The following is a 13,589-nucleotide window of genomic DNA, read 5'->3' as shown; positions in this document are numbered from 1 at the left end:
ATGCTGGACACAGCTGCCTCCAGCTGGTAAATCAGTTGAGGTGGGGCGTGGGGGGGCAGATTAATGCCCCCACAGTGAGAGAGGGATTGGGGCTGGGGCTGGTACAGGGGCTGCCCAGTGAGTAGGGGGGGAAGAGGGGTTTTTCCCCCATGCCAATTGGGGGGGAAAAAAATCTTGTCTTGGATTTGAGCAAATATGGTTTGCCCATTAATGTTTATCTGGAGGTATAATTAAAAAAAGGCTGGATTTTTATTTTTAAACAAAGATCAGGTAAAACAGAACTGAATATTTTCACCCAGTTAATAACAGAATATCTAAGGTGTTTGTTAAAAAAGATTAATGGTTTTAAGAACAGTGAATACAAAGAGCAATGTATCTTGCAGAACAGCCTGTCATCAGAAAGTTTCCTGACTCAGTAGGATGTTAAATGTAAATATGTAATTGCTGGCTTCATGCATTTTTCTATATTTGAAGTCAGCAGCATTACACATATTCCTACTGCACCTCTTCAAAAACAAAATCACACTAAGAAAATTTTCACTTAAATAATATCCCAGGAATAATGTGAGAAGGATCTGGCTTATGGCTGAACTTGGCTTGATTTTATTCCACAGATAAACTAGAACATGATAGCCACATTGATGTTCTTAATTAAAAAAAAAATAAGTACTAGATTCAATAACTATTAATATGTTTCTGAAAACGCTTATGAAATTCTCACACACCTTTTGTATTACATGATTATATATACTAAATGTGCATGGTTATATAAACACAACATCCTTCTGTCTTGGCAAGTCATGTTCTGTTCTGAACTTCTCAAGCATTGCAAAAGCTGCAGCCAAAAGGATTCTTTCTATACCACCTGAGCATCAGAAGGGAATGATTGCAGCACCCAAGCCTAACAAGCTAAACAGAATTATTTCTTGCATTTTTCCAGTGCTTGATAATTAAAGGCTCAGATGGAGTGAAAGATTATAACAAACACATTCCACAAATTTAAGTCACCGGCAGTAGTTTATCTAGGCAAAAATCTCTTAATTTAAAATTACATATCTGGGGACCTCCCTATATGAAAAGTGTTGTACATACTCCTGAAAATGTTTTTTAATGGAAAATCGTCTTATTTTAGATCTCTAGCTCTCTAATGGTGTGCAGTTATTGGAATTTAAACTGATGTAGGAATTAATATTCTAGTACTGCAATGCAAACCAGTGTAATACGAGGTGACAATAGGGGAATGGGAGTAGAAAGACTCATTGGGCACGTCCACACATGCAGCCATCTGCACTTGCAGCAGCTCAAATAGAAACGGTGCAAATTTGAGCTGGGGATTTTTGCCTCTGTGCACAAGCCCAGACAAGCACTTTGGTGTGGGGTAAGTTGTGCTTGTCCCAGAACTGCAGCCAGGGGCAGCCAGAGCCTGGGGCCAGCACCTGTCTGGATGCGCATCATGGCTTTTTTTTTGATCATCACCAACAGAATTTATAGACAGCTCGGTACTTTAAAATTTGGATCTCACTATCTTGCATATGGTGTCTGGAATTTCTATTCTACTTACAAACAAGTACTGCATAGGCTTTGTTTAGTTATTTAAGTGCCTAAATCAATACTAATCAAATTAGTTTGTCATTGTTGATTAACAGAAGGAATAATTTTACAACACTTAGTTGTTATACTCAAAATAAGCTACTATATTTAAGATGGAAAGTAAATATAAAATTCCACTATTTGTACACGACAGTTTTCTAATTTAAAGAGTTAAAGCAGTAACAATCAAGGCTATGAAGGGCATTTTCATTCTTAGGACTTATTTTTATTATCCATTTTTAGATAAATTATTTATAATTGGAATTTTCAAAAGGAGTCTAAAAATCCAAAGTGCCTAATTTTCATTGAATTATACTGATTTGGATGCCTAATTCCTTTAGGCTCATTTGAAAAAAAAATTATGTATTTATTGATTTTAAGGCTAGATTATCTAGTCTGATATCCTGTATAGCCACCCAGTAATTTCTGTATCTGGCCCACTAACTTCTGGTTGAACTAAGTTAGAGGTGAAAAGATCTGGCCCATAAAGCCATATCATGCAGCCTGCAGGTGGGGCAAGCAGGAGTGGGGACTACCATTGAATTCCAGAATATAGAGCCCTGTTGGGTATGCGTGTGGGTGGTGGAGGGATAAGCAACAGGTGCATTTAATCCCTGCAGCAGTCAGTGCCACTGCTGCTTTCTCCACCACTGGAGGTTGGTCCAGTTCTGGCCTATGAGGCACATCGGGGTCCAGATCTAAATATTAATCTGGCCTGAACTAAAGCATCTCTTAACATACATTCTCTCTTGATTTAAAGACATCAAAGGATGGAGACTCCCTCCTCACAGTAAACTGTTCCAAAGGTCAATTAACCTCACTATTAAAATCCCTGCATATATTTGTAAAATATTCAAAATGTTAAAGTTAGAAAAATTATAATAGGTTTTATACTTTGACCTTTTGTGGAGCTCCCATACTATAATATGAGGCAAAGTGAACATGGAAAGAAACCCTCTCAAGTTACCACATATGAAAAAAATAGTTTATTTGTTTTTTTTTCCTTTTAGATGGTTTGTATTTAAAAAGTGTTAAAAATGATTTTACTGTTTATTATTTTTACTATTTATTCACTTTTTATATTTAATTCAACTTGAGCAATGAAAAAGCTAGTCAGTTTCACTTTTTGTGAATATATGTTTGCTTAATTATTTAAACTTTTACTATTATGTACAATGAGTTTAAAAATCAAACATGAAGAATCTAAATGCAACAGAAGTTTCAAAAAAGAAGATCAAGAACAGTTAAAAAGCCAGTTACACATTCAGGACCAGATCTATAAAAAAGGCTTAAGTTCCTACAGTGCAACCTAGGTGGGCTTTAAGTGCCTAAATTTAAAATTGCAACCCTAAAAGTGCTGGCTTAATTATCAACCAACCCTGAAGGCATATAACATCCGTAAGAACCTCCGTGATTGATCTGAAAATTCCCTCCAGGTCTAGGATTGTGTCTCTTTGCATATGCTTAGCCCAGACCAGTCTCAACAGGGTCTAGCATCTCAATACCTAGCTTGTGCCTAATACTTATCGCAATCCATAGTTATGTTCCCCTGTCTAAGTCTCCAAGGCTAAATCCCAATGGTGTTCTCAGAGTACACATAGCATGTAATTATAAGTCTGGACCTCCTACAAAATGCAATGACAACTGTCACTTTATTTTAAAAGAAGTTGATGCCAGCACTCCCTTTTTATACCATGCTGTTTGGTTAGAGCACTGTTGAGGATGAGGTAGACCCAGGTTCAATTAGCATATGTCAAGGAGTTTCACACCCACAGGATCTTTCTCTTGGGAGGAGGGAGATGATGCTTTGAATCCTCTCAGGCAGATGTCTCCAAGCACGTGGGAAACGCTTTAACCACCTTCATCACTACCACACATTTCAAATGAAAAAAGTGAGCGCTGCTCATTTTGAAAGAAAGAGGGCAGGAGCTATAGATTCTCCCAACCACATTTTGCTGCAAGGACTTAAAACTAGCCCGTCCGTAACATTTCCAATTAGCAAGTTCTAAACAACTGTACTTAACATACTGGCTTTAGGAAGCTCCCCATTCAATGGATCCTATTCTAAGGCACCTTTGTCTCTTCATGCACTATATGAAAGAACCAAGGCACCCAATACAGGGCTATGAACTGCACAGGTGTGTAAGGGTAAGTCTAGTCTGGTGCACACTAGCTCTGAAACAGAGAGCAGGATATCCCTGTTAGTACACTGCTGAACATCTAAATTTAAAGTGCTTGAGTACTTTTTTGGATCTGACCATCAGGCTTGTACAGGATTTTTTTCTTCTTTTTTTTTTTTTTTAAAGCAATAAATTTGACATAGCGGACTTTAAAGAACTAAAGCAATTATGCTAATTGCTAAGTTCCAAACAGCACTGGGGAGCCAATCTTGATCCCACTGGTATCAACAACAGAACTGCCACTGATTTCACTGAAAACATCAGTCTCTGGATACGAATTCCATCTCTTTAAAAACATTGCTTTCAGTAGACCAACAATACAGAGCTCTATTTTCCTATGGAAACAAAGATCCCATAATATATTCCATTGAATAACTATCTCCTACATGCTAAAAGAAATTCAACATGTAAAAGATGACATCTTTTACATTGATGATTTCAAAATACTTGACAGTTGCTTATAAAACAAATGGAATAAAAAGGAAAGAAAAGATTTCCCCTATGGCTGCTCAGACTTCATTTTAAAATAATGCACATCCACATTGTCATGGATATCTGCCTGTGTGGGGCAACTTGCAGAATTAGGATCCTAATGTGCACATTTTTGGTCTGTCTATATCCTAGCAAATCATTTAATTTTTATTAAGTGTGGCCCCAAACTGATCAGAGGATATTGGAATCTGCAGGTCACATTTTAGCACTGTGGTTGCAGTTATATCTGTGGTGGAATAAGTTTCATAATTATCAAGCACATCCACAAACAGTATAGCTCCCAGCTAAATTTTAGGGATACAGGGTTTGTACTGCCAGGAGGTAAATTTTATTTTTAAAAAAGAAAATATTTTTCATCCACTAGGTTTTACAATAATCTGCATGATTTGACCTTATTCACCACACTGGGTGCTTGTGCCATGTTCTCCTTTTGTTGGTATAAAACTCAACCAATTCAGATTTCTCTAATCACTGACGAACCTACTGTGTAAAAATCTGCTGGTATTGCATTTTATATCTTTGTGTAGTCATTTGCATGTGTGTAAGGCAATAAAGAAGAAGGCCTGAAGAGTCTCAGTTTGAAACAAAGCTTTACATTGATACACTGGCAAAATTTGGACACAACTGCAAAAATGTCAATTCAGTCTATACTACGATTTCAGACATAGTGGAGCTACACTAATGAACTCCTACAGATTCGGATTTTTCCAGTGCAGATAAGATTTGTGTGCAATATGACTTATTACTGTACACAGATGGATAAATTTGGTCTGATGCTTTCAATAGGTATAAAAAGTAGCTAAACTCCATCTCACAGAGGCTTGCCTCCATTTCATATGGCTAGGAATCAGAAATACACTCAAAGAAAGCTAGTTCCAAAACCATACAAAATAAAATGTTATTTTAGACAAATGCAGCATTAAGGGCATAATTCACCATTCACAACCACAAGGTACCTGGTCATAAAATCCGCACTTTCTATTTTTCTAGTCCTTTTGTATAACAGAATATTAGAAGTTCTCTGGAGAGCAGAATATTACATTGCTCAGGAACAGAAAAGAACAATATGGTTTTATACAGGTATTTTAGTTTTCAACTAAGCTAGATATAATTAAAATCTGTTACAAGATTAGCTCTTACCATTTAACCCTGGAAGATGGTGACAATCCCTGCAAGACTGCCCTTGTCTCTGGTTTCAAGTAACTCCATAACAGACTATAACAGTACAATTTTACACTAACTTTTCAGATTTAAAATAAGCTAGAGATAATTAGAAGCTGTTATAAGATTAGAACTTACCATTTAACATCAAAAGATTGTCAGTCCCTGGATGTGGATAATTCAAACGACCTTAAAAAAAACAAAAACCAAAAACCAGTAAGGTTTTAGCTATTACACTGGGAAAAAAAAAAAAAGAAGAGAAAATAGAGGGAGGTAGGAAGAAGGGGGGGACACCACCATTTAAAAGTGAAATGTGTAACATATTTCCCTTTTGCCTAGAGGGAATAAAGAACTAATATTTAACTGCAAACACATTACCCAACAATACCCTTGACCCAAGTTGAAGTTGACATGAGCAAACTTCTTAACCTTAATTCTCTTGTCATAAGATTTGCAATGTTCTTTGGGATCAGTGCCAATAGGATAAAGCCAGTTTTTGTTTCAAGCAGCCCGTTGCTTTAGTTTTCTTTTCAGACTAATTTTGATGCACATTGGTTACCAGAATCTAACTTGCTATTTGAAAAGTCTCCCAGAATCAGCGTGTCAAAACTCTGGTAAAAAGAGTGATTAAAGCAGTTAACTAACATGTAGTCCATTTATAAATACATTTTGTGACTTCAAATAAATCGCTGTATATCTCATCTCTCCCGCTAAGCCTGATAAAACAAAAATAAATTACATACTTATTTATGGAATTTTTATGAAACTTTACTATGCTAACATTCTGACAACTCTCTAGGAGATACCTATCAGCTAGTTTATGAATTAAAAAAGTGAAACTGTAAAATGAAATATGCAAAGAGTGATATATAAAACCCCAAGTCCTGATGCTAAATTACTAAAATACTGTATTTTAATATATTTGCAGTAAGTGAGGATTTTCTTTTAAACTGCATGTTTAAAAAGCATAGCAAAGGTCTGTTCATTCCAATTTCCTTTTTTATGAAAGGAGAAGTTTTCTGTTTACAGGAAGCTGCAAACATGATAGTACTGCAAACTGATCTAGACAGAAACTTACAATAGCAGCTCTGTTTCACTGGAACATGCCTTATGAAAAAACCCTACATATTCACATGCTTTATTAGAACATAGCTGGTTGCTAGTAATCCTTAAGTATACAATCAAAAATTATTTAAACTTGAATACATAAGTAAATATGTTGAAAACAGATTATTGCTAAATCATAACAAAATACCCAAACCTGGAGCCTTGAATTTGTGGAACTCATGCTGTTTTCAATGGGAATTTTGTGTGCACAGGGCTTTCAGAACAGGACGTAACTGTTTAAATATTATTAAAAGGTTTTGTGTATATCTAAGCTTTAACTAAAAACAACCCAAGCACCCAGAGAAGGCATGAAGTAGCAACCCTTATAGAAAGGATGCCTAACACTTTGCATTACAAGTTTTTCTCAAACAGTGCGTCTTTTGGGAAACCTGAATTCTGCCAGAATTGTCAGCAGGATATTGAAATTTGGCCAAAGAGATGGAAAATCTATTCAACTATGAGTTTACAATTTTTACTTTAAGACATAATAGTGAAAATAACATACCAAAATCTACCAAAAAGAGTTAACACACTGAAGTTAAGCTCTCAAAAAACAGGGAATGCCAGAATTAATGCTGTCCCAGCAATTTTAATTCCATAAGTTTCTTATATGTATTATGATAATTTTTAGTTACATACTATTTATTTTTACCATGGGTCTGTTTTCTCATTTATTCTACAGAATGGCTGGGACTCAGAGAATGAATCAAGATTAGTTAGGACCTTTGCCTTACTTGCTGTACAAACTTGAGGTGAGGAGAGAATGAGAAAGACTATAACAAGAAAATGGATGGTCTTATGATCAAGACAGCTGACTACCATACAAAAGATTACATCCTTGGCTTTTCACAAGACTCGTAAAAGCATGTTCTTCTTCATTTTTTGAGTGGTCAGTTTGGGGAAACAGAGTTCTAATTTTCAGTACTACTGAACATCTTTACTAGTCCAACTGAAGTCAGAAGGAAGCTGTGGATGGTGTACTGCCCCTCTTGCACTGTAAGACAGTGGGTGCATCTACATGTACACAGTACTGCAGCGTAGACTAATTAGTTCTGCAGTAAAGTGTCACCATCTGTACATGTGATGGTATTAGGGCACAGTAAACTAACTCTTTCATAAGATGGTACTGTTGGGGACAGTATTATCTTATGGCAGAGTAATTTACTGAGCTGAAATGCACATGTGGACACTGACTATCGTTGTAAATTGCGCCTGGTCAGCCCAGCCAGTTGGAAGCCTGCTTTGCCCCAGCTCAAATTGTTGCTGTCCCAGGCTCACATGTGGATACTATGCCTGGGAGCAGTTTCTTTTGGCTCAAATTGCGCTGGAGTTTACTGCATTACATTAATTGCATGTGCGGATACATCCAGTAGTTTTATATAGAAATGAGCACAGGATTGATAATCAGGCATCTCTAAAGTTAAAAGCCTAATCTTATATTTGTCACCAATTCACTTAGGACTTTTGGCAAGTAACTTTACTTTTTCTCTCAGTTTTCCAGACTGTAAAATGAAATACTAAAATTACTTCATCAGTTTCATAGGGTCCTTATTATAATGCTTTTATAGTGCTTTGAGAATGCAACATAAATGCTAAAGGCAGCAAATCATAGTTGGATTTCAACTTGGGCACTCAAAATCAGAAAAGACTTTTGTAAACTAATGGGTAAGGGACTGACCTCTTAAGCCAGGGACTGTGGGTTCATGTCCTACCTGGGGTGAAATATATATGTGTGTGTGATAGGTAGGATTTTTTTAGGCTAGATATCAGGAGGCGCTACTTCATAGTCAGGGCGGCTAGGATCTGGAACCAACTTCCAAGAGAAGTGGTGCTGGCTCCTACCCTCAGGTTCTTTAAGAGTAGGTTAGATGTACACCTTGCTGGGGTCATTTGACCCCAGTACTCTTTCCTGCCATAGCAGGGGGTCGGACTAGATGATCTACTCAGGTCCCTTCAGACCCTAGAAACTATGAAAACTATGAAACTTTCTCTTGAACTTGTGCCTCGGTGACATCTCTCAGAGTAGTTGTGAAACTAATTAACTGAATGTCTGTGAAACATACAGATATTACAGAGAAATCCTACAAATCCCATAGTTAGTGTAGGCTTTGGATAATGTTGGACTGAATGAGGATAAAGACAGCTAACAAACAGCTGTCACCACTACTGGACCCCATTCATCTTGTGCATTATTTCTGTATGAGAAATTTTAATTTCTGTATTTCTTACCTTTTGAATATTGTAGACCTTTTGAATATTTATTTGAAAAAGAGCATTTTTGGCAGATGTTCTGTCTCTATATTTTCATAATTCAAGAAGCTTCTACAGGCTCTGATCCTGGAGGTTCCTCCACACAGACAACATGTGCGATTACATGTGAATGCAGAGTTCTTCCCAGAAGGAAGTTGCAAGATCACAAGTTCTCTGATTTTGCTTTACCCTTTCTTATACAAGCATATAAATGTTAAGTTTGCATGATCAAGCATGCAAATGTCAAGAAATAATGTTTAAAATGACACTGTCAGTTTGAAATAAAATAAGAAGTTAAAGAAGTCAGGTGTGTCCCTGTCAGCTTATGGTTTTTACAATTACATTTTCTTAGTTTTAAAAGGACCTATGGTACATAAAAACCCACAGAAATAAAAGGAGACACTGAGTTTCTAGAGAAAAATTCTGAACCTAGCTGAAGTTCTGCCATGTATTCAAAAGAAAATATTTAAAAGATCTCTTTTGAGTATGTAATCTTAGGTGTCAGTTGTGACAACAGCAAAAGCAATCAAATAGAAGCATGATTAGGAAGCTGACAATTGATTTATCTGCAGGTATTTGCACCGCACGAAATTCAAAGCTGTAAATTTCTTTAAACCAGTAAGTACGTGCTCACATATAAATATCTACTCACATATAAATGTAAGGTGTAAAAAGAACACAAGGAATTTCCGCATAGGGCCTATACTGAACCATGCCCTTTGAAGTAATACAGTAACTGTACATTAATGTTGTGTTCAAAACATTAGCTTCCTCTGTAGCTACCCATGTTTTGACTGGTTTCATATGTAACAATGGTTCCGTTACATTTACTTCCCCATCTCCACTTCTACATCCAATTACTGTGAAAACTGTTTGTGATACATTAAAAAAAATTGTAAAATCTTAAATTCATGTGCAAGACCTTCTCTTGTATATCCACCAAACTTGGTAAGATAACAAGGGGTATCTTAATTAAGATATAACTAACAAGTAGCACAGCTAGATTTATTCACGTGTCCTTAAAAGATTCTAGTTTACATGACCCAAACAAGCGAAGTTCCTGCATAAACCTTTTCCTGGGAAAACTTAGTTGTAGCTATGTTCATTCGTTCATTTTTTTTTTATTTAGAGAAAGGTTTGTGTATTTAGGCTTGGTTTTGCGTATTCTGTGTTCCAATGTAAATAAACTGGTATGAGGAACCCCCAAATATGGAAACATTTAAATAAGTATAAGCAAAATTTAAAGGGGTCTTGGTAATGCCAAGTCACGCTTTCAGCATAACATTTGAAATATTACATGTTCTTCTTAAAACCTAGCTATTGGAATCAAGAGACTACATGAGATTTCCAGTCTGTTTTATTGTATGCTTTTTTATATTTAATAAAATCAAGTATTTAGCCCTTCTGGTTTGGCAAGAAGCTTGAAAAAGTGAGGTGAGTTTATCCTTATAGTTCAGAAACCAGAAAGGGAACAACCTGTCTACAGTCATCACTTCTAAAAATAAATGCCATGAAAATAACCTAATAAGTTTTGGAGCACTGCTAAGAATTGATAAACAGTATGACTTAATAAATTGATTAATAACTGAAGTTATCACACACCAGTTTAAATTTTACCAATTTAAAATATGGCATTCGTCGGATGATTTGTGCCGATTTCAAAACCACTTTAGTTAAGGCAATGCATAAACTACATACTGATAATACCTCAGTAACAAAGAGCAGTATACACAGATCTATTCCATATAAATATTATATGTTTAATTACTTGTGTAATTAGTTGTATTAAGACAGTCTATAAAGTGTCTGGTCTAAGATTTTATATTAAGATTGTTTATGCATGCTAACTACTTTTACATAAAAAGTCTATTTTTGCCTCTCAGTGAAAAACATAGGCAGGTTTTTATGGAAGAGAAAAATGCTCAAAACAGTAAAAATGTAATAACTCCTTTGTCTTTTCTACACTATTTTAAAGAATTTTTATCAGAGATTTAATATGCTCTATAAGTTGGAACTGCACCTGTATAAACATGCTAGCTTTTATTTAACATGTATTAATTTAATTAACTGGCAAATTAAATCTACAGTTCTGTAAATGAAATAAAAGTTAATATCAGTAAAACCTGACCCTTCTTAAATAGACTTTTAAACACAGCTATAAGGATCAATGCTGTAAACTGGTACGTACAAAATATGCTCTGCATTCCAAAAAGCCCAAGACAAGATGCTTAGTCATACTCCAGACACTGTAAGCAGCTAAATCTGAAACACGTGCTTAAAATTCCAAGGACTTTCATTTTACTGCTGCAGTACTACATAAAAGACACATTGTATTAATGTGCTTTAATTTACTGTTAAAAATCTGCAACTCCCCCCACCAAGCTTCAGTTATAATAGATCTTTCATTTACTACTAGATTGAATTAAGCCCAGACAATCTAAAAATATGTAAATAAATTGTTTTAAAATATTGTTATATGCAGTATGCTGAAAAAGCCTGACTACTGGAGATCATAGTTTTTGTTAGCTCAGGCTCCAATATATGGTTTATAACCTATTGTAAGCCATCAAAGGAATATGGAAGCTGACAGGAAATTGGAGAAAAGAAAATGACTGTTTAACAAGTAGTAAAAAAAAAAAGAAGGAGAGAAAATTATTTCAGAAGCTCTTCTTATGTGTCTGAGTTTTTTTTAGATTTTTCTAGTATGAATATCAGTAAAAACCAACTTTTCCAGAAAAATCTTCTATGTTGAATATTTTCTAAAGAGACATAATATCTTAATAAAGATGCTTACTTACCACAGCTCTGCCCACCCACTACATTTTAAATTCAGCTGTTGTGTGTCAGTTATTCTTTGGCTTTCATAGGCTTTTTCCCCCCCTTTTAATCCATCCTCATATTTAAGGCTTTCAGAAAGCATGGCCAGGGACCCTTTTTCTATTTTAGAAAAATAGTTCTTATATTATGACATTTTCATAAAAAAATTAAGAAGGCCAAAATTTTAAAATCTAGTGTCTAAAGTTAAGATCTAGAACTATATTCGGGCACCTAAGGGTGCAATTAATTAATCCAGTGCTTATTGAGTTTGAATGTGCGCCCAGCACTGCAGCACGTTGAGCCAGGTCAGAGGAACCCCAGCTGGCAGGGGGTCTGGGGGGTCAACCTAGCAGCCTGGGGCTGCTCCAACCCTGCTCAATGTGCTGTGGAGAAGCTGACTAGGGCATGTGTGCGCTCCAGTGCGAGGCTAGCTGGTAGGCAGTCCCTGCACTGAAGCACCCTCATACCCTAGCTAGCTAGGTCAGCGTCTACATGGACATTGCTGAGGAATAAAGACTCCGAAGCAGGGTAGCACTTGTAAGTACTTACAAGTACTACCCTGCTGCAGAGTTTTAGTTTACTTCCGCCTAATAGCCTTGCATGTGTAGATACTGAGATATTTACTGCAGAGCTAATTTAGTCTACTCCAGTAAATGTCTTGTGTAGATGCACCTAAGTGCCCTAAGCACAAAATACCCAGACCTCCAAAAGAGATTTTCAAAAGTATCTAAAAAGAAAACACTTAACTTTTGGCATCCAGTTTTTAAAATGTTATCTTTAATATTATTTCTGTTTAAAAGTTATTAGATCTTGCGATCTCCTTTACTGCATAACACTGAGGGGTGCTTGTATGTATGCTTTATGTCTCAATAGCATGACTCAGTAGGCTGAAGAATAGTCACGACTGGCATTTTCTCTAATGGGACCTGCGTCTCTGCCACTTCATCTTTATGATGAAGCACAATGAAGAGGATAAGAGAGTCAAGGAGAAGGGGAAACAATAGGAAAACAACCATTTCCTAAAATAAGTTTATTCCGTGTAACAGTGCTGTAGGTCTTGTGTTAAAGAATCTGAATGGGTTTAGGAATTAAGGAACACAAATTATGATATAACACAATAGAAAACTAAATCACCACCCTGTTCATGTTGGGCAGAGGCTTTACCTCCTCCCTAGTCATTGATGGGCATCTCTTGTTACTCATTTTAGTGAGATAACACTTGCATGCCACAGCTGTAATTACTTTAAAGAAGGGACAAAATTAAATGATTTAATACAACCAACTCTAGGACTATGTTGTTAGACTAATTCTTTATAGCACCACAAGGCCACTATCCGGGCTGTCTAACTTCTCAGCAGCTGGGAGCCGCACCCACATGGGGCAGAGGCCCTCCTCCACCCGTCCCATGGGGCTGCACAATGCTGCGTCCAGGTGGTCTCCCCTGTGCCCTTCTGCTAAATGGTCTCCCTGTGCTCCCTTTGGGGCATGCCCTCCCCTACTGTTGTTACCCCCAGCTGTGTGGGTTTCCCTGAAACCCCACTGCATGATCTTCCCCATGCTCTCTGACCATGCGAGCCACACAGAAAGTATGAAAGCTGCTTCACAGACTTCCCTGTCCTCAGGGGCCACTTGGATCTCAAAGGCCCAAGCTGCCTGGGACTTGCTGCCCTACCCAGAGGGGCAGGGATAGGAAGCACAAGCCAAAGGAGGGAGAGGAAGCCCAAACACTATGGTGGCAGTGGGGTCCCCCAAGGTTCTGTCCTTGGACCCATATGGTTCAACATCTTCATTAATGATGTGGACATTGGAGTCAGAAGCGGACTGGCAAAGTTTGCCGATGACACCAAACTTTGGGACAAAGCATCCACACCAGAAGACAGGCGGGTGATCCAGGCTGACCTGGATAGGCTCAGCAAATGGGCAGACAAGAACCTGATGGTGTTTAACACTGAAAAATGCAAGGTTCTCCACCTTGGGAGGAAAAACCTGCAG

General features: G+C 37.0%; 1 protein-coding gene across 1 annotated transcript in view; it reads right to left on the bottom strand.

Annotated features, from left to right (window-relative positions):
* CPEB2 (cytoplasmic polyadenylation element binding protein 2) overlaps positions 1-13,589 on the bottom strand; it is a 126,316-nt gene that overhangs the window by 74,050 nt on the left and 38,677 nt on the right. The window contains exon 5 of the mRNA XM_019525819.1: positions 5,562-5,612. Within this exon, the coding sequence (XP_019381364.1) occupies positions 5,562-5,612 (51 nt within the window). The remainder of the gene's footprint in view (positions 1-5,561; positions 5,613-13,589) is intronic.

Source organism: Gavialis gangeticus, unplaced genomic scaffold (assembly GCF_001723915.1).
Source record: "Gavialis gangeticus isolate Ggan-Ray unplaced genomic scaffold, GavGan_comp1, whole genome shotgun sequence".
In the NCBI taxonomy this organism is placed as follows: domain Eukaryota; kingdom Metazoa; phylum Chordata; order Crocodylia; family Gavialidae; genus Gavialis; species Gavialis gangeticus.
The sequence above is the reverse complement of the archived record's forward strand: the minus strand, read 5'-3'. Positions and strand labels throughout refer to the sequence as shown.